General features: G+C 45.1%; 1 protein-coding gene across 5 annotated transcripts in view; it reads right to left on the bottom strand.

Annotated features, from left to right (window-relative positions):
- EDA (ectodysplasin A) overlaps positions 1-26,607 on the bottom strand; it is a 629,423-nt gene that overhangs the window by 61,903 nt on the left and 540,913 nt on the right. For all 5 annotated transcript variants that reach the window (XM_063937093.1, XM_063937094.1, XM_063937090.1 and 2 more), the window contains exons 4-5: positions 6,009-6,197; positions 5,884-5,921 (exon numbers count right to left, since the gene is read on the bottom strand). In XM_063937093.1, coding sequence (XP_063793163.1) covers positions 5,884-5,921; positions 6,009-6,197 — 227 coding nt within the window. The remainder of the gene's footprint in view (positions 1-5,883; positions 5,922-6,008; positions 6,198-26,607) is intronic.

Here is a 26,607-nt window from a genome sequence, read left to right as displayed (position 1 = left end):
TTTCAATATCACCTCTAGGCCTATTCAAATCTACCTCTCAGCCAGGATGATACATTCCAGAAAAGAACTCCAATGTTCAGGATGGCACACTCAGTGGGTGAAGGATGTTTATTTCTCATACATCCTAGAGGATGCTGGGGTCCACTTTAGTACATGGGGTATAGACGGTTCCGCAGGAGCTATAGGCACTTTAAGACTTTTTCAGTGTGAACTGGCTCCTCCCTCTATGCCCCTCCTCCAGAACTCAGTTTTAGAAATGTGCCCAGGCAGACTGGATGCACTCCAGGGGAGCTCTATTGAGATTCTCTGAAAGACTTATATTAGGTTTTTTATTTTCAGGGAGGAATGCTGGCAACAGTCTCCCTGCTTCGTGGGAATTAGGGGGCAGAAGTAGGAACCAACTTCCTAAATAGTTTCATGGCTCTGCTTCTGGCTGACAGGACACCATTAGCTCCTGAAGGGATGCTGAACACTAGCTGCGGCTATGTGCTCTCTCCCACAGCCCGCCGTCACCCCCCTTACAGAGTCAGAAGTCAGAAGACAGGTGAGTGTAAGAAGAAAAGGATCTTCAGACATCGTGACGGCTGAAAGGTACCGCGCAGCGGGCTGGAACGCTGTGCGCCATGCTACCCACACACACAGGCACTGCAGGGTGCAGGGCGTGGCGCCCTGGGCAGCATAAAACCTTGTAACACTGGCATATAAGGGGCATAAGATGCTGTGGCACAGCCCTACCCCCGCCAGTAAAAATATTAGTAGCATAAAGTCTGAGGGGAAACGCGCCATTACGGGGGCGGGGCTTCCTCCTCAGGTAGCCACCACACTGCTCAGCGCCATTTTCTCTCCTTCCAGGCTGCAGAGAAGAACGCTGGTCCTCCTCCACTGCTGAACTAAGTATCAGGGTGCAAAACAAGGGGGGCACAGTGAAATTTGGTGATATACATGGTGTTATTATCATTATAAAAGCGCTGCACGACTGTGGGCATTTTGTGTTTCACAGACATTTTATTGCTGGCGCTGGGTTGTGAACTGGCAAATCCTATCTGTGTCCTACTGACAGATTTTACTGTGGGTCTGTCCCCTATAAGTCCCGGAGTGTCTGTGGTGTGGCTGTGCAAGTGTGTGACATGTCTGAGGCAGGGAGCTCTTCCCCTGAGGGAGCCATTTTAGGGACACAGAGTTGTAATGTGGTGGGTCTGCCGGCACACCATGAGCCTAAATGAGTGTAAGATTTACGTGATAGTGTGAATCATATCAGTAAGAGATTAGATAAGTCTGAGTCTCATGCAGAAAACTGGAGAAAATCAGTAGAAGATGTGATTTTTAGTGGATCTGCTTTTTCATCCACAGGCGACCCCTCTGGGTCACATAAAAGACCATTTGAACAAATAGTACAAACTGATACCGACACGGACTCTGATTCCTGTGTCGACACTAGTGATTCCAGGGGAATAGATCCTAAATTGGCAAAAAGAATTCAATACATGATTGTTGCTATAAGGAAGGTTTTGGAAGTTACGGAAGCCCATCCTGTACCTCAGGAAAAGGCTTATTTTTATAAAGAAAAGAAAATTAATGTAACTTTTCCTCCTCATGAGCTAAATACTCTCTTTGAGGGAATTTGGGCAAACGCTGAAAATAAATTTCAGATTCCCAAAAGGATTCAGGTTGCTTATCCTTTCCCGGCAGTGGACAGGAAAAGGTGGGAGTCACCCTCAGTTTTGGACAGTGCCCTGTCATGCTTAACAAAAAAGGTGATTCTCCCTGCACCTGGGACGGCTTCACTAAAGGAGCCGGCAGACCGCAAGTTGGAGACTACGTTAAAATCTATTTATGTGGCCAATGGTACACTGCTCAGGCCCACCATTGCTTGCGCGTGGGTGAGTAGTGCTATCGAAAAATGGTCAGATAACGTGTCATCTGAAATTGACACGATATATAGAGACGAGATTCTCCTAAAGTTAGGTCATATCAAAGACGCTGCAGCATACATGCTAGAAGCCATGAAGGATATTGGGCTTTTAGGTCCAAAAGCCGCTACCATGGCAGTCTCGGCTCGGAGGGCGTTGTGGATTCGCCAGTGGAATGCTGACGCAGATTCCAAAAGAAATATGGAGGCTCTCCCGTGTAAAGGTGAGGCCTTGTTTGGTGATGGGCTAGATGCGTTGGTCTCTGCGGCTACCGCAGGTAAGTCGACATTTTTGCTTTATACTCCTGCACCGGCGAAAAAGACATATCACTCTCAGATGCAGTCCTTTCGGCCCAACAAATACAAAAAGGCCAAAGGTTCCCCCTTCTTTGGAGGAAGAGGACAAGGAAAAAAGCCCGCAGCGTCTCCCGGATCGCAGGAGCAGAAGTCCACCCCTGCTTCTGCCAAATCTGCAGCATGACACTGGGGCTCCCCTGTGGAAGTCCGCATGGGTGGGAGCACGTCTGAAACTTTTCAGTCAGGTCTGGGGTCAATCTGTCCTGGACCCATGGGTCTTGCAAATAGTGTCCCATGGATACAAACTGGAGTTTCAAGACATCCCCCCATGCCGATTTTTCAAATCTACCTTGCCAGCTTCTCTTCCGGACAGAGAAGTTGTAACAGCTGCAATTCAAAAATTATGTCAGGATCAAGTCATTGTCCTGGTTCCCATGTCACAACAGGGAGAAGGGTTTTATTCAAGCCTCTTCGTAGTTCCGAAGCCGGACGGCTCGGTCAGACCAATTTTGAACCTGAAATCGCTGAATCTTTACCTGAAAAGATTCAAGTTCAAGATGGAATCTCTGAGAGCAGTGATTTCCAGTCTGGAGGAAGGGGACTTCATGGTGTCAGTAGACATAAAAGATGCTTTCTTACATGTTCCCATTTATCCTCCTCATCAAGCTTATTTGAGATTGCCATTACCAGTTACAGACGTTGCCGTTTGGACTCTCCACGGCACCGAGGGTATTCACCAAGGTGATGGCAGAGATGATGGTCCTCCTTCGACAACAAGGAGTCAATATAATTCCTTACCTGGACGATCTCCTGATAAAAGCGAGATCCAAGGAACGGTTGGTGCAGAACATTGCACTCTCCCTCTCAGTACTCCAACGACACGGTTGGATAATTAATTTTCCAAAGTCACAAATGGAACCGACGACAAGATTGTCCTTTCTGGGGATGATACTGGACACAGAAGTACAGAGGGTATTTCTTCCAGTGGTAAAGCCTCTGGAAATCCAGAGACTGGTCAAGCAAATTTTGAAACCAACAAGAGTGTCGATCAATCAATGTATTCGGTTGTTGGGAAAGATGGTAGCGGCCTACGAGGCCATACAGTTTGGCCGATTCCATGCCAAAGTGTTCCAGTGGGACCTGTTGGACAAGTGGTCCGGATCCCACCTGCACATGCACCAGAAGATAATCATGTCCTCCAAAGCCAGGATTTCGCTCCTGTGGTGGCTACACAGTTCTCACCCATTAGAGGGATGCAGGTTCGGGATTCAGGACTGGGTCCTAGTAACCATGGATGCAAGTCTCCAAGGCTGGGGAGCAGTCACACAGGGGAAAAGCTTCCAAGGAAGATGGTCAAGTCAGGAAACCTGTCTTCACATAAACGTGCTGGAATTGAGAGCCATTTACAACGGCCTTCTACAAGCGGTGCATCTTCTTCAAGATCAACCCGTGCAGATCCAGTCAGACAATGTGACAGCAGTCGCGTACATAAACCGTCAAGGTGGAACGAAAAGCAGAGCAGCAATGGCAGAGGTGACAAAGATCCTCCTCTGGGCAGAAAGACATGCAAGACCTCTGTCGGCAATTTTCATTCCGGGAGTGGACAACTGGGAAGCAGACTTCCTCAGCAGACACGATCTCCATCCAGGAGAGTGGGGCCTCCACCAAGAAGTCTTCGCAGAGGTGACAAGTCATTGGGGAGTTCCTCAAGTGGACATGATGGCATCTCGTCTCAACAAGAAGCTTCAGAGATATTGTACCAGGTCGAGAGACCCTCAAGCAATAGCAGTGGATGCACTGGTGACCCAGTGGGTGTTTCGGTCGGTATATGTCTTCCCTCCACTTCCACTGATACCAAAAGTTCTCAAAATCATACGAAGAACAAAGGTTCGAGCGATCCTCATTGCTCCAGACTGGCCAAGGAGGGCTTGGTATCCAGATCTTCATGAGTTACTACTAGAAGATCCTCGGCCTCTTCCTCCTCTCGAGGACCTGCTGCAGCAGGGGCCGTGCGTATATATCAGGACTTACCGCGGCTACGTTTGACGGCATGGCTGTTGAGTGCCGGATCCTAGCCAAAAAGGGTATTCCAAAAGAAGTCATTCCCACACTCATTCAGGCCAGGAAAGGAGTAACGTCTAAGCATTACACCACCGTATTTGGAGAAAATATGTGTCTTGGTGTGAATCCAAGAATGCTCCAATGGAAGATTTTCAGTTAGGACGTTTTCTCAATTTTCTACAGGCAGGTGTGGATGCGAGCCTACGATTGGGTTCAATCAAGGTTTCGGCCTTATCAATTTTCTTTCAAAAACAAATGGCCTCCCTTCCAGAAGTTCAGACGTTCGTGAAAGGAGTGCTGCACATCAAACCTCCGTTTGTGCCTCCGGTGGCACCATGGGATCTTAATGTGGTGTTGCAGTTCCTGCAATCAGATTGGTTTGAACCTCTGAAGGAGATAGAATTGAAGTTTCTCACTTGGAAAGTGGTCATGTTATTGGCATTGGCATCCGCAAGGCGGGTGTCTGGAGTTGGGGGGTTTGTGAAGATAGAGAAGAGTTAAGAACTCGCCAGAAATTTCTTCCAAAGGTGGTTTCGTCTTTCCATATGAACCAACCTATTGTGGTGCCAGTGGCTACTGACATCTTCGCTGCGTCAAAGTCTCTTGATGTTGTTAGAGCTTTGAAAATTTATGTCGCAAGAACAGCTCGGGTACGGAAAACAGAAGCTCTGTTTGTCCTGTATGCTCCCAACTAGATTGGGTGTCCTGCTTCTAAGCAGACCATTGCGCGTTGGATCAGAGGGACGATTCAGCAAGCTCATTCCATGTCAGGATTGCCGATACCGAAGGCGGTAAATGCCCATTCTACTAGAAAGGTGGGAACATCCTGGGCGGCTGCCCGGGGGGTCTCGGCATTACAGTTTTGCCGAGCAGCTACTTGGTCAGGGGCAAACACGTTTGCAAAGTTTTACAAGTTTGACACCTTGGCCGATGAGGACCTAAAGTTTGGTCAATCGGTGCTGCAGGGTCATCCGCACTCTCCCGCCCGTACTGGAGCTTTGGTATAACCCCATGGTACTAAAGTGGACCCCAGCATCCTCTAGGACGTATGAGAAAACAGGATTTTAATACCTACCGGTAAATCCTTTTCTCCTAGTCCGTAGAGGTTGCTGGGCGCCCGACCCAGTGCGTACTTTACCTGCAGTTGTTACGTTGTAGTTACACAGATGTTGTGTTACGGTTATTTTCAGCATGTTGCTGCAATTGTTCATGCCCGTTGGCATGTGTTATGTTGAATGCCATGTTGTGCGGCATGGTTGAGGTGTGAGCTGGTATGAATCTCACCATTAAATTATAAGTAAATCCTTTCCTCAAAATGTTCCGTCTCCCTGGGCACAGTTCCTATAACTGAGGTCTGGAGGAGGGGCATAGAGGGAGGAGCCAGTTCACATTTTGAAAAAGTCTTAAAGTGCTCATGGCTCCTGCGGAACCGTATATACCCCATGGTACTAAAGTGGACCCCAGCATCCTCTACGGACTAGTACAAAAGGATTTACCGGTAGGTATTAAAATCCTGTTTTTACCAAGACCATAGTGAAATCTACAGGTGGTAATCTTACAGTAATCAAGTAATCCATTGCCATAAAAATGCAAACAGCACAAAGAGCATGTCTTACCTGTGTCTCTCTAGAACTCGTCCTTTCTGCAGACCCAGCTGGAAAGAAAATATAGAAAAAGAATAAGTAACAATGCACAAAACCATCCTGTTAAAGCAAATCAACATATTTTCATATTAACATACCTGTGGGCCCTTGATTTCCAGGAGGTCCTTGAGGTCCAGGTGGCCCAGGTGGTCCAGGAGGACCCATAGCATTTGATCCTGGTATTCCAGGAATACCTGGTATTCCTGGAGGTCCGGGTGGTCCAGGTGGCCCTTGAGGGCCTGAGGGCCCAGGAGGTCCTGTAGGCCCTTGAGGTCCAACCTTCTTTCCTAAAAATACAAACAACTATTTTGTGTTTGGATACATTTGATAAAAATAATATTTTTATTGTGCATTATAATAAAAAAAATTACTGACAGATCCTGACAACTGCATGAAAATAGGCCACCTCCCTACTCCAAGTTAACCATTATAATTATATTGTTATAACACAGACTAAACTACATTGCTAAGCTCTCTTTGTTTTATATGTATTTTATATACAGTAAAACATTTATGGAGAAAACTAACATTTTTTAGACAGATACAGTACTATATTAAGACAAACACATTTCGAAGGACAGTCATAGCTGCCAATTAATGACTGTTTTAAGATTTTCACAATTGCTAGTGGTAGTCTATACTGTCCTCATTTCAACCTTACCACACATATCTGCACAATGTTAAGGCCAATGATAAAGAATACTGTTGGTTATGCTCACTCTTTATCACAGTTCTTTCCTGATGGGAGGGGCGTCCATGAGGATGACAATTCCTGCATCCATAAAGCAATAATAGTATATTCTGGAACACCACTTGAGGTATGTATTTTCCCCCACCATTAACCAAGTCTCTGAGTGAAGAATGTAAAAGGTGAAAAATGCAGCGCTATAAACTGAATATGTAGAAATATATAATTTATTAAAAGAAAAATTGCAATATCACGTGAATATTACTATATTAGCACACAATGAGCACTAATTAAAAATTTAGAGCAGATGGGGCAATCTCAGCACAGCAAGTAGTGCTGAGATTGCCCCATCTGCTCTAAATTTTTAATTAGTGCTCATTGTGTGCTAATATAGTAATATTCACGTGATATTGCAATTTTTCTTTTAATAAATTATATATTTCTACATATTCAGTTTATAGCGCTGCATTTTTCTCCTTTTACATTGTTCCCCAAGGGGGTAACTACCCCTTAAAGCAGCGGCTTTGGGTCAAACACCTCTTTTTAAAGGCGCCGGACTAATTACATTGGTAATTTTTCTCTTGCTAAGTCTCTGAGTGACTTTGTTGTGGACATATGGTAATGCATCTATAACGCACAATTCCAGATATTGATGGACTCAATGTGAGGTGCACATGGACCATATTGGCAGTACGTTGTGACTCATTGCCTTATTAAGTGACTTATGTTGTCAAGTACTTATACGTTTCAAAACATGACCAAGGTCACCTGAACTAAACCATCATTCCATAAACTGAGAAAATATTTTAATAATTGTTAACACAATGCAATTGCCAATAATTGTCCATGGACAACATAATATTGATATTCCTACAATGTTACTGCACTGGGCAGTTATTTCTTAAAGTAAAAAAAACAACAGGTTTTTACCATTTAAATCACTTCAAGATTGTATGTGTCAAAATAATAATTGGGGCGGGATGTATGAAGTCTGAGTTCGGTGGCCGTGTGAGATGCAGGCCAAACTTTTTTTTTTTTTTTAAAAAGGGGCAATCATGTACAAGGCATGGTTTAGCTATGTACACTATTTTGCTCCTTTAAAAAAAATAGAGTTTGGCAGACATCCATCACGGCCTACGAACTCTGAGTTTATTGCATTCTGGCTGTGGTAAACTCTGGAATTGATTTATATAATAAATATAATATTGTGGTGTTTTTTTTGTAATTTATTTTTTTAAGAACCTAAAAAGGTATTGCCAATACAGATGCAGGAATACTGTTTTAATTACCATAAGATTGTGCATTTAACCCTTAATGTAACTGCCAAGTTCTCTTGGAACAGGGTCAGAAGTGCCAAAGCTGCGATTGTTACACTAATCCCCTAAACACCAAGTATAATTATATTATTTTCTCAAGATTTTCCCCGTTATACAGTGTAACAGAAGTTTGTGCATGAAATAAAGAATTGGCTTTGGGAAATCCCTCACTAATCCCCCCTCCCTATTTTCCGCTGTATGCCAAACGATGAACTGGGAGGAAGTGGAGCTAGAAAATGAAAGGAAGGTCCAGGACAAAAGTCCTGAAAAAACAGTCTCGCTACTAGGGTTCACCAACACTCATTTGATGTTCTGCAAGCTTCCAAATCACCGCCAAGATGGAGGAACAAACATCTCACAATAAGTAACTTTTAATCTGGGAGAACCGTGAGAAATTAAGGGCAATCTGACAATAATAAGTAATCAGCATACAGACACAGCTATTCCGAATCCAAAGGCTGCTTAAGCAATTACTATACAAATATTAAGTCTAATCACTTTGATACATTTCCTCCATAGAGAAATGTTTCAGTTTATTTATTATTCATGCGGAAATAAGTTTAAATCACTTCATCCATAATTGTATCCACTGTTAACAAAAACTTGTTTGGACAGTGCCTTTAAGAAAGAGATCAGGCTGGGTGATCTGGCTGTAAACTGTACTGTATATCATCATAAATCAATCTTAACTATCACCTGGGACATTTAACTTCAGTAGTCTTCACACAAGGCTGCCCCTTTAACGGCATCCTGCTAAAATAGCCGGCTACTGCCTGTATAGATGCATGGCATCTATTCACATTAAAGGGAGACCTTGGGGGAAGCCCAGCACGCTATGACGTTATGGGGGTCAAATCGCGCAATAGTGACGGCAGAGGAACCACACGCCCCTCTCTGGCAGGCTGCACCCCCTTTTTTGGCACGTGCACACTCAGTGTCCCCACCACCTCTGCTTCAGTAGTGCCCTCATTTTTCTTATTCTCTCTGACATCCATCAGATCAACAAGCGATCGGCAAACAGATCAACAAACACAACAGAATCTTCAAGAGATGGATACACCTTTTCTACTAATACAGAATCAACGAAAATCATGATATTGAGTTCCGTGACGAATAATTCAAGTGAAACAGAGAATCAGAATAATGCAAGATAATGATAACTGAGTGATAATTGGTAGTACTATCTGTAGAAGCAAATGACGGATCTAATGCCCTGACTCAGAGTTGTATGTAAACCTGATTTTCGTCTGTCTGTGCATGCATCTATGGTGCACTGTCGGCGGTTGCAGAAAGGGTTTACAGTATCTGGAAAGTGACTGACAGTCAAGGAGCGTTTGTGGGTGGTAATGGGGAGTGGCTAAAAAAAAAGCAGGCATGTTGCAACCATTTTGAGGGGCGTGTTTGAGGCTGTGTGCTGTGATCCCGCATGCACCAGCAATGTCTCCAGCATTTTATTTTCTGCGCCCATGCTGCACAACCATAGGGCAATTCAGAACTTCAATAATTAACCGATTTCTGATGGATGCTACGTCTTTGTACACAGCCACTGCTGTATACAAAGCTGCTGGTGGGTGCCTCATTCCAAATTCAGGTGGCAGCAATTTTGCATATTTTCTCACAGCCGCTACGTACACATTTGCAGCTGCAAATGCATAGGTGTATATCTATAGATGTGTCCTTCCTCATCTTTGCTGTGACCCGTTAGTACATTTGAACAGATCGCAGCAGTGACCAGTCACACCCGGGCATGAATAATCGCAGGGTGCATATGCCCATTTCATTCCTATGGAAGTAGGTGAGTACGCATGAGCCAGCACACGGCTGCAGGCACACTATTTGCGGCATACGAGTCTCTATACACATTCATATGAAAGCAAACACATATAGAACATGACCCTTAAAGATTAAATAATGCTTTTAATATTTCACTTGAATAAAATACACAACAAAAGGTGTCATAATACAGAGGGGGATATAGATTCTCCTTCCAGATCTCAGATCTTTTAGGGCATATAAAGAAAAAGATAAAGTCCTTTGTGAGTCACCTGTAAAACTCTCCTCCTTTCTATTCATTATCGCATAGAATGTCCGTCTTTGGTACACATCAATAGCCTGTAGAAGCTAAGCACAATCTCCCGGCAACATACAGTACAGGGAGCAATGGAGTACTACACTTTGCAGATCCCACTTGGTCCACAGGATACCTGTAGATGGAACGCAAGTTCCTCTTCCAGTTGATTAAATTCATGTCCTTTCCTACAGGATGCCAAAAGCCAAAGTCATGCTCAATACAGCAGATTCTCATTTCTTGGAAACTGGATGGCTTCTAAATATCATTTGGACAAAAAACACACTCGCACCTTGAAAAAAACATTATCCATAAGTCAAAACGAGTCAGAGAAATTGGGGAAGCCATTGGAGGAGAGGTGCTTGGAAGGTTATAGCAGTTATGGCTACATTGTTGAAATGTCAAAATTGAAAATGTCAGCTTCTGCAGAATATTGACATTCTGCGGGGACCGGAGGGTTAGGCTTAGGCTGTGGCATGGTGTGATTTGGTTACAGGAGAGGAGGGTTTGGTGTTAGAGATATATATGGCCCAGATTTATCAAGCCTTGGAGAGTGATAAATTGCATGGTGATAAAGTATCAGCCAATCAGCTCCTGACTGCCATGCTACAGGCTGTGTTTTAGAAATGACAGTTAGGAGCTGATTGGTTGGGATTTTATCACCGTGCAATTTATCGCACTCCAAGGCTTGATAAATCTAGACCACAATCACTGCCGGAAGCTCCACACAATGAGCCAGAAGTCATCAGGACGTCAAAGCTGGACCCAAGAGCCATCAGACCAGGCAAGTCACCACTAGACCACCATGGATGTTTTGTTGGCATTGTAAACATGTCGACAGTTCATCAGTGTTGTGATCAATGTTGAAATACCAAGCATATTGACATTTTGCATGCTAATATTACAACCACATCAACGTGATGAATGTCAACAAAATATACCACACCTCCATATTAGTTGAACACTTGTTACAGTATTCCTGTATGTACAGACGCGGACACATTTGTTGTTACCCATACAGATCCTTGAAACAATGCTTCCTTTCTCCTGAAAAGTGATGCATTTAAAAGCTATTGTCTCATGTATGCCTGCATGCCTTTGCTATATCATAGAATAAAGCAAAGAAATTAAGAAAATAGGTACAATTATTGCTTATTCTTCAAAGATATTCAAAAATTGCCTAGACAAATTTGTTGGTGCACCTTAGAAAAGATAATACATACAGTAATTGAATTATAGTGATATTTCAAACTAATTGCTTTCTTGAAGTAGCATCACACGTCTCAAATCTTATATAATAAGTCATTCAGTCTATTTAAATGGAGAAAAGTAGACAGTCTGTTTGGTATCATCATGCGCACCACAATGAAAATGGACTAGAGAAAGCAAAGGAGAGAGCTGTCTGAGGTGATCGGAAATAAAATTATAGAAAAGCATGTGAAAGGCTATAAGACCATCTCCAAGCAGCTTCATATTTCTGTGACTACAGTTGCAAAAATTATTAAGGGGATTAAAGTCCATGAGACTGTAGCCTACCTCCCTGGATGAGACCACAAGATGAAAATGTGGCACATGTAAAGCATGCATGATAATGGTTACCACCACGGAGTATACTGACAAATTTAACAAAGTGTGGTACATTAAGGGATAAATAAAATGTGACACTTCAGCTGTCATATATAATTTTAGATGCCCATGTAATAAAAATTACATTGGAAAGATGAAAAGACCTCTGAAAAAGAGAATCTTAGAATAGCTCGGAAACAAAAGGAATTCCAAACGAGATCAACAGCTGATGAAAAACTACCACCAGTAGCTCGTAATTTTTTGAGGTCTCATCAAGGCAATTCCAGAGGACCAACAGCTTTTGGCATGATTAGAGTGGTCATGAACATCAGAGGGGGTGATATTGACTGTAAACTACTGAAACAGGAGACTATAACATTTTTATGATGAACACCCTCGTGCCAAAGGGTTTGAACAAGAAAATTAATATACTGTACAACCTTTCTGGAGCAATAGGTCCTTCCTGAATAATAAACTAAACCATTAATATACAACTACACTGCTCGAAAAAATAAAGGGAACACTTAAACAACACATCCTAGATCTGAATGAATGAAATATTCTTATTAAATACTTTGTTCTTTACATAGTTGAATGTGCTGACAACAAAATCACACAAAAATTATCAATGGAAATCAAATTTATTAACCCATGGAGGTCTGGATTTGGAGTCGCACTCAAAATTAAAGTGGAAAAACACACTACAGGCTGATCCAACTTTGATGTAATGTCCATAAAACAAGTCAAAATGAGGCTCAGTAGTGTGTATGACCTCCCTACAACGCCTGGGCATGCTCCTGATGAGGTGGCGGATGGTCTCCTGAGGTATCTCCTCCCAGACCTGGACTAAAGCATCCGCCAACTCCTGGACAGTCTGTGGTGCAACGTGGCGTCGGTGGATGGAGCGAGACATGATGTCCCAGATGTGCTCAATTGGATTCAGGTCTGGGGAACGGGCGGGCCAGTCCATAGCATCAATGCCTTCGTCTTGCAGGAACTGCTGACATACTCCAGCCACATGAGGTCTAGCATTGTCTTGCATTAGGAGGAGCCCAGGGTCAACCGCACCAGCATATAGTCTCACAAGGGGTCTAAGGATCTCATCTCGGTACCTAATGGCAGTCAGGCTACCTCTGGCGAGCACATGGAGGGCTGTGCGGCCCCCCAAAGAAATGCCACCCCACACCATTACTGACCCACTGCCAAACCGGTCATGCTGGAGAATGTTGCAGGCAGCAGAACGTTTTCCTTGGCGTCTCCAGACTCTGTCACGTCTGTCACATGTGCTCAGTGAGAACCTGCTTTCATCTGTGAAGAGCACAGGGCGCCAGTTGCGAATTTGCCAATCTTGGTGTTCTCTGGCAAATGCCAAACGTCCTGCACAGTGTTGGGCTGTAAGCACAACCCCCACCTGTGGACGTCGGCCCCTCATACCACCCTCATGGAGTCTGTTTCTGATCGTTTGAGTAGACACATGCACATTTGTGGCTTGCTGGAGGTCATTTTGCAGGGCTCTGGCAGTGCTCCTCCTGTTCCTCCTTGCACAAAGGCGGAGGGAGTGGTCCTGCTGCTGGGTTGTTGGCCTCCTACAGCCTCCTCCACGTCTCCTGATGTACTGGCCTGTCTCCTGGTAGCACCTCCATGCTCTGGACACTACGCTGACAGACACAGCAAACCTTCTTGCCACAGCTCGCATTGATGTGCCATCCTGGATGAGCTGCACTACCTGAGCCACTTGTGTGGGTTGTAGACTCCGTCTCATGCTAGAGTGAAAGCACCGCCAGCTTTCAAAAGTGACCAAAACATCAGCCAGAAAGCATAGGAGCTGAGAAGTGGTCTGTGGTCACCACCTGCAGAACAACTCCTTTATTGGGGGTGTCTTGCTAATTGCCTATAATTTCCACCTGTTATCTATTCCATTTGCACAACAGCATGTGAAATTGATTGTCAATCAGTGTTGTTTTTTAAGTGGACAGTTTGACTTCACAGAAGTGTGATTGACTTGGAGTTACATTGTGTTGTTTAAGTGTTCCCTTTATTTTTTTGAGCAGTGTATATTGAGACAGGAATACTTACATATATCTAATATGATTAGACTTAAGTTTAGTTTTTTCCAGCACTTTTTTCACTTGTACATTTTTTAATTTTCTGTATTCTTGATTTCATTTTTCATATTTTTATTTATTTGTTAAATGTTATATTTCACGGTGCTTGAATATCACTGACTCACTGGTATTACTCATTATCATATTTAAATCACACACTTATAGGAATGCATTATCATTGATTTTCACATATAATATATAATAAAGATATATTAACACAACCTCCCATTCATGAACATTTTAGGATCACGTATGATTTGTCACCGAAAATAGTTCTAAACATTTCTTAGAAGTATCAATCTTTTTATTTTTATTCACATAAAAGAATTGTATATGATATAACTATATTAATCAACATATAGTTGTCATTTCTCAATAATAATGGCATATAGTATATAAAAATGTTATTACTCTTTACTTTTACTTATATAGTAGAATTTTATGTGATATAACTATACGAATCATCATATAGCTGTTACTTACCAATAACAATGGGATATTAATCTTAAACTTTATAATTTTCTATTGTTACATAATGTAAAGATATTATAAATTAACTTTCGTGTGTTAAAATAAGATTTTACTCACCGGTAAATCTATTTCTCGTAGTCCGTAGTGGATGCTGGGAACTCCGTAAGGACCATGGGGAATAGCGGCTCCGCAAGAGACTGGGCACAACTAAAGAAAGCTTTAGGACTACCTGGTGTGCACTGGCTCCTCCCTCTATGACCCTCCTCCAGACCTCAGTTAGGATACTGTGCCCGGAAGAGCTGACACAATAAGGAAAGGATTTTGAATCCCGGGTAAGACTCATACCAGCCACACCAATCACACCGTATAACTCGTGATACTATACCCAGTTAACAGTATGAAATATAACTGAGCCTCTCAACAGATAGCTCAACAATAACCCTTTAGTTAAACAATAACTATATATAAGTATTGCAGACAATCCGCACTTGGGACGGGCGCCCAGCATCCACTACTGACTACGAGAAATAGATTTACCGGTGAGTAAAATCTTATTTTCTCTGACGTCCTAGTGGATGCTGGGAACTCCGTAAGGACCATGGGGATTATACCAAAGCTCCCAAACGGGCGGGAGAGTGCGGATGACTCTGCAGCACCGAATGAGCGAACTCTAGGTCCTCCTCAGCCAGGGTATCAAACTTGTAGAATTTAGCAAATGTGTTTGACCCCGACCAAGTAGCTGCTCGGCAAAGTTGTAAAGCCGAGACCCCTCGGGCAGCCGCCCAAGAAGAGCCCACCTTCCTCGTGGAATGGGCTTTTACAGATTTAGGATGCGGCAGTCCAGCCGCAGAAAGTGCAAGTTGAATCGTGCTACAGATCCAGCGAGCAATAGTCTGCTTTGAAGCAGGCGCACCCAACTTGTTGGGCGCATGCAGGATAAATAGCGAGTCAGTCTTTCTGACTCCAGCTGTCCTGGAAACATAGATTTTTAGGGCCCGGACTACGTCCAGCAACTTGGAGTCCTCCAAGTCACGAGTAGCCGCAGGCACCACAATAGGCTGGTTTAAATGAAACGCTGAAACCACCTTTGGGAGAAATTGGGGACGAGTCCTCAATTCCGCCCCATCCATATGGAAAATCAGATAAGGGCTTTTACAAGACAAAGCCGCCAATTCTGACACACGCCTGGCCGAAGCCAAGGCCAACAGCATGACCACTTTCCACGTGAGATATTTTAGTTCCACGGTTTTAAGTGGTTCAAACCAATGCGACTTTAGGAAATCCAACACCACGTTGAGATCCCAAGGTGCCACTGGGGGCACAAAAGGGGGCTGAATATGCAGCACTCCCTTAACAAATGTCTGAACTTCAGGTAGTGAAGCCAGTTCTTTTTTGAAGAAAATCGATAGAGCCGAAATCTGGACCTTAATGGAACCGAATTTTAGGCCCATAGTCACCCCTGACTGTAGGAAGTGCAGAAATCGACCTAGCTGAAATTCCTCCATTGGGGCCTTCCTGGCCTCACACCACGCAACATATTTCCGCCATATGCGGTGATAATGGTTTGCGGTCACTTCTTTCCTAGCTTTAATAAGCGCAGGGATAACTTCCTCCGGAATGCCCTTTTCCTTCAGGATCCGGCGTTCAACCGCCATGCCGTCAAACGCAGCCGCGGTAAGTCTTGGAACAGACAGGGCCCCTGCTGCAGCAGGTCCTGTCTGAGCGGCAGAAGCCATGGGTCCTCTGAGATCATTTTTTGAAGTTCTGGGTACCAAGCTCTTCTTGGCCAATCCGGAACAATGAGTATAGTTCTTACTCCTCTCCTTCTTATTAGTCTCAGTACCTTGGGTATGAGAGGCAGAGGAGGGAACACATACACCGCCCGGTACACCCACGGTGTGACCAGAGTGTCCACAGCTATCGCCTGAGGGTCCCTTGACCTGGCGCAATATCTTTTTAGCTTTTTGTTGAGGCGGGACGCCATCATGTCCACCTGTGGCCTTTTCCACCGGTGTACAATCATTTGGAAGACTTCTGGATGAAGTCCCCACTCTCCCGGGTGGAGGTCGTGTCTGCTGAGAAAGTCTGCTTCCCAGTTGTCCACTCCGGGAATGAACACTGCTGACAGTGCTAACACGTGATTTTCCGACCATCGGAGAATCCTTGTGGCTTCTGCCATTGCCATCCTGCTTCTTGTGCCGCCTTGTCGGTTTACATGGGCGACCGCCGTGATGTTGTCTGACTGGATCAGCACCGGCTGGTGTTGAAGCAGGGGTCTTGCCTGACTTAGGGGATTGTAAATGGCCCTTAGTTCCAGAATATTTATGTGTAGGGAAGTCTCCTGACTTGTCCATAGTCCCTGGAAGTTTCTTCCCTGTGTGACTGCCCCCCAACCTCGAAGGCTGGCATCCGTGGCCACCAGGACCCAGTCCTGTATGCCGAATCTGCGGCCCTCTAGAAGATGAGCACTCTGCAGCCACCACAACAGCGACACCCTGGTCCTTGGAGACAGGGTTATCAGCCGATGCATCTGAAGATGCGATCCGGACCACTTGTCCAACAGATCCCACTGAAAGATCCTTGCATGGAACCTTCCGAATGGAATTGCTTCGTAAGAAGCCACCATCTTTCCCAGGACTCGCGTGCAGTGGTGCACCGACACCTGTTTTGGTTTTAGGAGGTCTCTGACTAGAGATGACAACTCCTCGGCCTTCTCCTCCGGGAGAAATACTTTTTTCTGTTCTGTGTCCAGAACCATCCCCAGGAACAGTAGACGCGTTGTAGGAACCAGCTGCGACTTTGGAATATTCAGGATCCAGCCGTGCTGTTGTAGCATTTCCTGAGCTAGTGCTACACCGATCAACAACTGTTCCCTGGACCTCGCCTTTATAAGGAGATCGTCCAAGTACGGGATAATTAAAACTCCCTTTCTCCGAAGGAGTATCATCATTTCGGCCATTACCTTGGTAAATACCCTCGGTGCCGTGGACAGACCAAACGGCAACGTCTGGAATTGGTAATGACAGTCCTGTACCACAAATCTGAGGTACTCCTGGTGAGGAGGGTAAATGGGGACATTCAGGTAAGCATCCTTGATGTCCAGTGATACCATGGAATCCCCCTCGTCCAGGCTTGCAATCACAGCCCTGAGCGATTCCATCTTGAACTTGAACCTTCTTATATAAGTGTTCAAGGATTTTAAATTTAAAATGGGTCTCACCGAACCGTACGGTTTCGGTACCACAAACATTGTGGAATAGTAACCCCGTCCTTGTTGAAGGAGGGGTACCTTGATTATCACCTGCTGAGAATACAGCTTGTGAATCGCCTCCAGCACTGCCTCCCTGTCCGGGGGAGCTGTCGGCAAGGCAGATTTGAGGAAACGGCGAGGGGGAGACGTCTTGAATTCCAGCTTGTACCCCTGAGATACTACTTGTAGAATCCAGGGATCCACCCGTGAGCGAGCCCACTGGTCGCTGAAGTTCTTGAGACGGGCCCCCACCGTACCTGGCTCCGCCTGTGGAGCCGCAGCGTCATGCGGTGGACTTAGAGGAAGCGGGGGAGGACTTTTGTTCCTGGGAACTGGCTGTATGTTGCATCTTTTTCCCTCTACCTCTGCCTCTGGGCAGAAAGGACGCGCCTCTAACCCGCTTGCCTTTCTGGGGCCGAAAGGACTGTACCTGATAATACGGTGCTTTCTTTGGCTGTGAGGGAACATGGGGTAAAAATGCTGACTTCCCAGCTGTCGCTGTGGAAACGAGGTCCGAGAGACCATCCCCAAACAACTCCTCACCCTTGTAAGGCAATACTTCCATGTGCCTTTTAGAATCTGCATCTCCTGTCCACTGCCGAGTCCACAATCCTCTCCTGGCAGAAATGGACATTGCGTTTATTTTAGATGCCAGCCGGCAAATATCCCTCTGTGCATCTCTCATGTACAAGACAGCGTCTTTAATATGCTCTACGGTTAGCAATATAGTGTCCCTGTCTAGGGTATCAATGTTTTCCGACAGGGAATCTGACCACGCAGCTGCAGCACTGCACATCCATGCTGAAGCAATAGCCGGTCTCAGTATAATACCTGAGTGTGTATATACAGACTTCAGGATAGCCTCCTGCTTTCTATCTGCAGGCTCCTTTAGGGCGGCCGTGTCCGGAGACGGTAGTGCCACCTTTTTTGACAGACGTGTGAGCGCTTTATCCACCCTAGGGGATGTCTCCCAACGTGACCTGTCCTCTGGCGGGAAAGGGTACGCCATTAGTAACTTTTTAGAAATTACCAGTTTCTTATCGGGGGAAGCCCACGCTTCTTCACGCACTTCATTTAATTCATCAGATGGGGGAAAAACCACTGGTAGTTTTTTCTCCCCAAACATAATACCCTTTTTTGTGGTACCTGGGGTAATATCAGAAATATGCAACACATTTTTCATTGCCGTAATCATGTAACGGGTGGCTCTATTGGAATGTACACTAGTCTCATCATCGTCGACACTGGAGTCAGTATCCGTGTCGACATCTGTGTCTGCCATCTGAGGTAGCGGGCGTTTTAGAGCCCCTGATGGCTTTAGAGACGTCTGGGCAGGCACAGGCTGAGAAGCCGGCTGTCCCACATCTGCTATGTCGTCAAACCTTTTATGTAAGGAGTCGACACTGTCGCGTAATTCCTTCCACATAACCATCCACTCAGGTGTCGACCCCGCAGGGGGTGACATCACATTCATCGGCACCTGCTCCGCCTCCACATAAGCCTCCTCATCAAACATGTCGACACAGCCGTACCGACACACCGCACACACACAGGGAATGCTCTGACTGAGGACAGGACCCCACAAAGCCCTTTGGGGAGACAGAGATAGAGTATGCCAGCACACACCAACAGCGCTATATAACACAGGGATTAACACTATAACTGAGTGATTTTTCCCAATAGCTGCTTGTATACACAATATTGCGCCTAAATTTAGTGCCCCCCCTCTCTTTTTTACCCTATGTAGTCTGGAAACTGCAGGGGAGAGCCTGGGAGCGATCCTTCCAGCGGAGCTGTGAGGGAAAATGGCGCCAGTGTGCTGAGGGAGATAGCCCCGCCCCTTTTTCGGCGGACTTCTCCCGCTTTTTTCTATGTATATCTGGCAGGGGTATTTTACACATATATAGTCTCTATGACTATATTATGTGTTATTTGCCAGCCAAGGTACTCAATATTGCAGCCCAGGGCGCCCCCCCCCCCAGCGCCCTGCACCCATCAGTGACCGGAGTGTGAGGTGTGCATGGGAAGCAATGGCGCACAGCTGCAGTGCTGTGCGCTACCTTGATGAAGACCGAAGTCTTCTGCCGGCGATTTCCAGGACCCTCTTCTTGCTTCTGGCTCTGTAAGGGGGAAGGCGGCGCGGCTCCGGGACCGGACGACCGAGGCTGGGCCTGTGTTCGATCCCTCTGGAGCTAATGGTGTCCAGTAGCCTAGAAGCCCAAGCTAGCTGCAAGCAGGTAGGTTCGCTTCTCTCCCCTTAGTCCCTCGTAGCAGTGAGTCTGTTGCCAGCAGATCTCACTGAAAATAAAAAAACTAAAATAAACTTTCTTTTTCTAAGAGCTCAGGAGAGCCCCTAGTGTGCATCCAGCTCAGCCGGGCACAAAATTCTAACTGAGGTCTGGAGGAGGGTCATAGAGGGAGGAGCCAGTGCACACCAGGTAGTCCTAAAGCTTTCTTTAGTTGTGCCCAGTCTCCTGCGGAGCCGCTATTCCCCATGGTCCTTACGGAGTTCCCAGCATCTACTAGGACGTCAGAGAAATATATGACTGTGCCACCTTTATGTGCTAATTTGATTTTATCTGAGTCTAAATACACTTTTTCACATGGTATTTTGGTTTCAAATGTATTAATCTTTCAATCATCTTTATTATTTCTATATACATGATTATAACGATACATTACAATAGGACAATCGACTCATTTGGTTTGGAATACAAGGCTGGGTTCTTCTAGTTTAAGAATGATTACATAACCTAAATACTCTATACCCATATATATGAATTAGATTATGTGCTTGTTTAGGTTAGAGATCCTCTATGAAAGACACACATATCCCCTGATAGTGGGAGTTGGATATGTACGGGATTCTCTATTTGGTAGAGCGGATATTTAGCCATTATAAAAGAAAAAAGACTGCAGATAGGCGACTGATTAATACAGTCTGAATGGCAGAGACTGGGTTGAATGTATTCGGCATTGGAATAATACAACCTGAATAAGGTATTGACGAGCACACACAGTATGCCGGTCATCAGGAGCGGCTCTTGCTGCGGGCAAGCAGGATTCTTGCCCAGGGTGCCACATCTTGAAGGGCGCTGTCGCCGCTGCGCCACCTGACGCTTGCTGCGCCTGACTGGACTACACCTCCCATCAGCCCCCGGGGCAGCGTCTGACATCACGCGCTGCGGGCAGCCTCAGAGCAGCTCCAGCCGGGCCGCTCCTCCCCCAGTCACACAGCAGTGGCGGCCGGGGAATGAGGGCACGAGCAGCCAGGGACTCCCCGTCAGGACTGCAGCTCCCCACACTCACTGTGGCCCGGGCAGCATTGGCGGATGACCCTCTGTTCTGTTGGGAGGGCCGCGCTTCCAGTAGGTGGGTGATGCCTGCTCCGCAGTCCCCGGGGTCCTGTACTTATGTCCTCAGTCATGTCTGTACTGTCCAGGGTACAGCTACAGTGGACAAAACTACATGGGGCACAACTCTACTAGGGGTACAGCTACAGGGGGCATAACTCTATTGGAGATACAGCTACAGGGGGCAAAACAACAGGGAGCACAGATACAGGGGGCAAAACTATAGGTATATATATATCTGTACTAATCAGCAACTTGAGCAATACATTATAAAGATCACACCAACAGCACCATTTACAGTACTAATTATTACACTCAAAGAGTCATTAACTGATCCTTTGTGCGCTTACGGATTCGGATATTAGACATTGGTTGTATTTATTGACAGCTCAGTAAAGTGACTACATATGATACACTAGCAACATTACTGGTATTATACATTGTTGCAATACTTTGAAATAACCATGTATACATTGAGCTGATAAAATCTGTGTGTGTGCTTGGTAAGCTGAATATTAAGTGCCAGCTGTTTCAATTAGCAGCCAAGCAACAGCAATAGACCATATTGATGGCAATATTGATAGCACTAATTGTTTTCATATAAGTCTAGGAAGGAATAAGGAATAAAATGGAATTATTTGAAAGGACCAAAAGATATTTCTAACCCTGTGTGCATATTATTGGTTCTATCAGCTTAATACTAGATATTAGTTGTCCGATTATTTGACCGACACAACCAAACCTGTGTGACTAGCACCTATACCGTGTTGAGGCCACAAGAGGAAACAAATGAATAGTCAAAACGGTAAAAAAAAGAGCTAAGTAAAACCTCAGGAATGAGGTAGAAGGCCAATGCATGTCAGTGTCAGGCTGCACCATTCAATACTTTTTGAATAATTCTCGGCTCCATTTTTGTAAAATCAACATTAAAAAGCCACGGCAGAATTTTCCAAAAACATATTTTCAGAATTCTTTAAGGGGAAAGTCACAACTTGAGCTTTTTCTCAAGTCACATTAGCTCTATGTTCACAGAAGAAGAAGAAAAAAAAAAAAAAGGATGCAAAATTAAAGAACACTACTGTGAATCTGGGCAAGGCACAATGAAATCTCAAGACTATCAATGCATTTTGGAGTGAGAAATAACTTACCCAGTGTCAAAAAGCTCTGTCTCAGTTGCAGGTTCTGGGTCCTCCAATAGGATAATGACCCAAAACACACAGCTAAAAGCACTCAAGAATGGATAAGAACAGAACATTGTTGAAGTGGCCTTCTAGGAACCTTGATCTGAATCCTATTGAACATCTATGAAAAGAGCTGAAACGTGCAGTCCGGAGAAAGCACCCATCAAACCTGAGACAGCTGGAGCAGTTTGCTAAGAAACAGTGGGCCAAACTACCCATCAGATCAGGTAGAAGGCACCCATCAGACCTGAGACACCTGAAGCAGTTTGCTGAGGAAGAATAGGCCAAACTACTTGTTGACAGGTCCAGAAGTCTCGTTGAGAGCTACAGAAATTGCGTGACTGCCGTGACTGTCTCTAAAGATTGTGCAACAAAAAAAAATAGGTTAAGGTTCCCATCATTGTGATTTATACCATTTCCTTTGTTTAATTATTTAAAATGTTCTGTTGTATCAAAAATCTAATGCAACGTCTGATTTCTAGTAAATACGTAATATACAATGCTGGATGCCAAATCCTTTTGTGACCTTCCAGTAATTTCAGTGAAAAACATGGGTTCTTCCTTTTCATGGAAGGGTATCAACAAATATGTCCATGTCTGTAAATTGTTACACACTATAGCAGGGTAAAATAACTTACATTTTACAGAACATTATAGTTGCAACATGCACAGATTCAGAAGCATTCAATAACATTCCAGGCCATTAAAAAACTCCAACATGATCAGCCATATAGAGAAATGTAAGAGCCTGTGGTTCACACAAGAACCCGCTTCACCAAAAGCAAGCAATTATATCCCTCCATCCACTATTTTGGACACTGCAATGTACCTTTCAGGAGCCTTCAAAATATAAAAGCTGCTAAAGGTAGAAACATGTACTCCCCAATTTGGTCCTTATATTTTACCAAGCCAGCCAGACATTGATCGCATAGGCTTTGCACAGAAAGAAGAGCAGTATAGTTTGAAAGATTGTCAAGCATCTTAGCTGGCCAAACATCTAGAACATGTATCTGTACATTACTGACAAGGTGGCTAATGTGCATGAGAGACAGTGTCAATCAAAACCCTTTCTCAAAAATAATTAGTTGTGCTTAGGCCAACGTTTTTAAAGATTTTAAGTGTCAAATGTATTTTGCCATCATTTGCAAATGAGGAATGCCTATATAACTGTTACTTGATATGAAACAATATGCTGAGAGGGAACATATCATGTATATAATTGTATGTTTGCTTCAAGAGGTAAACAAACAGAACTTAGTAAGGCAAATTATTAACAACAAAAATTCCTGTGATACCGATGTAAGATCACTGTGGTATGCTGTTACAGTAACTATTCCTGAACGGAATTCTTTCACTGTACTCCTGAACAATTTTACAGTTGCCTTTGTGGAATGGAGCTGATCATGGTGCTGAAAGTTCATCATAAAGGAGTTAGATCTCTTTCACGTGTGCATGAAAAGAACAAAAACAATTGCCTAAATCTGTGTTTCATACATATGCCTGAAGTATTTACATTTAAAATGAGAGGGGTAATTAAAGCTGTATTAATATTTGTTAATTACGAATGGCTATTGACCTAATACAACTTTTACAAGGATGTGTCTTAAAAAAAATCCCATGTTTTACATTGAGTGGACAGGTGAACATAAGATGTAGTATGTTATTGCAAATGTTATCGTCTACAAATACATGTTTTTATGAATGTGTCAAAAGTCTTCAATAGCTTTTTACCACTGTTTCCAGAGGAGAGATTAAGGGGTATATGCAATTCCGGACGAATTGCGCCTTTTTTTTGACCGTTTTAGGATTCGACACTACTCGACAGCCGAAACTCTTCACCCGGGACCATGAATTCGTCATATTCAATACATAACTCATTCGACACTCCCCTTGTCGAATAACGGACCAATCGCCGAGTAGTGGGCGTCCTGGATTCGACTTCCCGCCGTTTGGAGCCCTTTGTAGGGCTTATTTGCTGCGTGCTCAGCAGCCATTTTGTGAACCTGCAGAGAGGTGTGTGGAGGTGCAGAGCTAGCAAATTGGTTGTTTGCTGTGGTATCGTTTGTACACCCAGCAGGCTTTAATCCAGGACGGATAGGATACCTGTTACCCCGGAGGAGAGTCGTTTTTAGAGCGATTTCTACATTTGTAGGTAAGTACCACATGTGCTCTGGCGTTGCATGTATGTGTTTGTGTAGTGGGGGGGTGCCATGAGGTGTACATGTGGCGTTGCTTTGGGGTATGTATATGTGTGCAGGTATGTGTATATAGGTCCTGTTTGGATTGCTGCAGGTCCTGCTTGTATCGCTGCATGTTGTTTTTGGAGTTTTGTGTTTGGGGGTAGTTTTTCACGTTATTTTTTTCCATAAAATGTTTTTTGGGTCATGCTTTTGCATTGTTGTACCTCCAGCATGTGCAGGGATGCTTTTTGGCTTGTTTGGGGTGACTTTTGAGCGTGTCGGTATCTGCCATGTGGCCGACATGTGTTGTCGTTTGTTTCAAAAACATGTTTTTTTGCTCCTATTTTAGCACTGGTGCATCCCTGCACATGCTGGAGGTACTTTTTGGCTTGTTTGGGGTGACTTTGACCGTGTCGGTATCAGCCATGTGGCCGACATGTGTTGTTGTTGGTTTCCAAAACATGTTTTTTTGCTCCTTTTTTACCGCTGGTTGACCTCCAGCATGTGCAGGGATGCTTGTACGGGGGTTTTGGCTTGTTTGGCTAAGGTTTTTTTCAAATTTTTTTTTTTGGTTGTGTTTGGTCCTGCTTGAGCACTGGGGTCCCAGCAGCATGACGTGTTGTTGCATGTAATTATGTAATGTGTGTTAAATTTGTAAAAATAATTTTTCTTTTTACAACAGAGATGTCCAGGGACAAGTGGCCCCGATCCCCCCCTTCCCCCCACCCCTCAGAAGAATTTTCCCTGCACAGCAATGAGGAGTGGAAGCCGACCCAGGAGGAGGATACGACCGACCAGGCATGCAGTGACCAGCCGCGGTCGTCAAGGGACCAAAGGGAGAAGCAAAAGAAAAAGAAAAGGCCTAGAAAGGTAAATACTGTCAACACCTGGAGACACAATAGCATCCAACTTGACACACCCTAGTTTGCGCACTGCCATGCACACCTACAGGTATCTTTGCGCACTGCCAGGGATACTGACACACTCACAGGTACATACCGATCTTATTAAATGCATGTTTTTTTTATCCCTAAAGGCAAGAAGCCAGCCAGAGGATCAGTCGGAGGAGGAAGCCTCTGGTGAAGACGCAGGACAGAAGAAGCCGCGTGGACCCAGATAAACTGAGGCGGAAAACTGTGCCCTAGTGGATGGCGTTGACAGGTCCTACGACGTTCTGTATGGACCAAGGGCACAGACCACAGCAGCTAAGACCAAGCGAAACATCTGGGATGCCATCGCGAGACAAGTCACTGCAGTATCTGGAAACCACCGGAGCACCAGAAACTGCATGAAGCGGTACAGTGATTGCCGCAGACAGACCAAGAAGAAGATGGGGATTCAGCACCGACATGAGACAGCTACGGGAGGTGGTCCGGCTCTCAATCTGAAGTGGCTACCCTGGGAGAACATTATTAAAAGGCGCATGAACCCTGTTATGGTCCAAGGAACTCGCGGAGGTGTGGACTCCAGCCGTCCTGCTGGCTTTCCCGAGGACAAAGAACCGCCCAGAAGATGGAAGATGGCGGGAGACAAGCAGTCCAAAAGGAGGCCTGATGGTAAGAATACATTCAGATGAGCTGTACTAAATCTTTTTTTTTATTTTATTTTTTTATTTGCTAATGTGTTTGTTCTTTTTCCCCAGACACGCCTGCCCAGAGGACATCACCTGCACGCAGGACATCGGCAGCGCGCAGACCATCACCTGCGCAGCAGGCATCGGCAGCAGCGCGCGGACCATCACCTGCGCAGCAAGCACACACGGTCAGCGCGCAGTCACCTGCGCGCCAGACGTCATCAGCGCACAGAAAGTCACCTGCGCGCCAGACATCGTCAGCGTGCAGACCATCACCTGCGCGCCAGACATCAGCGCGTAGAACGTCACCTGCACACCAGACACCGTCCGCGACCACACCACCAGCTGGGCGCCAAACTACATCTCCTGCGCGCAGGCCATCACCAGCTCGTCATCTCTCCAGGAGCTCTGGGACTGTGACTGAAGAGCCTCAACAAGACACTACCCTTGTGGACCCATCACCCGAACTGTTTGAGTCAACAGGGTTAACGGACGAGACTTTTCTTGGGTTTGAAGACAGCCATGCAGACGCATCCAGCCATACCCTTGAAAAGTCTCCAGAATTGAGGACAAGTGAAGCTCCTGGAGCAGCGGCACCACAGGATGGAGAAGGTTTTTATTTTTGGGGCTTTTGGGGGGGGGGGGGGGGTGTCGCCATTTTTGTATAGTTTATTAACTTTATTTTATTTTTTTCTTCTTTTGCAAACAGGTGCCACGGACCAGCAGCGGACTTGCGTCGGGGATTGGTCCCTTCTTCAGGCCGGATCTCCTAAAGGATTCGTCGGACGACGAGGTGGAAGTGCAGCAGCCCGCTGTTTCTACATCCCTGTGTGAGTAATTATCAAATTGTGAGACTTCAAACAAATGTATGAATGTGTATACTAATTTCTAACTTTCTTTTCAGCTGCACAAATGCAATTGGTGGCAGACGTACAGGAAGGGCAGG

Source organism: Pseudophryne corroboree, chromosome 8 (genome assembly GCF_028390025.1).
Source record: "Pseudophryne corroboree isolate aPseCor3 chromosome 8, aPseCor3.hap2, whole genome shotgun sequence".
Classification (NCBI taxonomy): Eukaryota; Metazoa; Chordata; class Amphibia; order Anura; family Myobatrachidae; genus Pseudophryne; species Pseudophryne corroboree.
The sequence above is the reverse complement of the archived record's forward strand: the minus strand, read 5'-3'. Positions and strand labels throughout refer to the sequence as shown.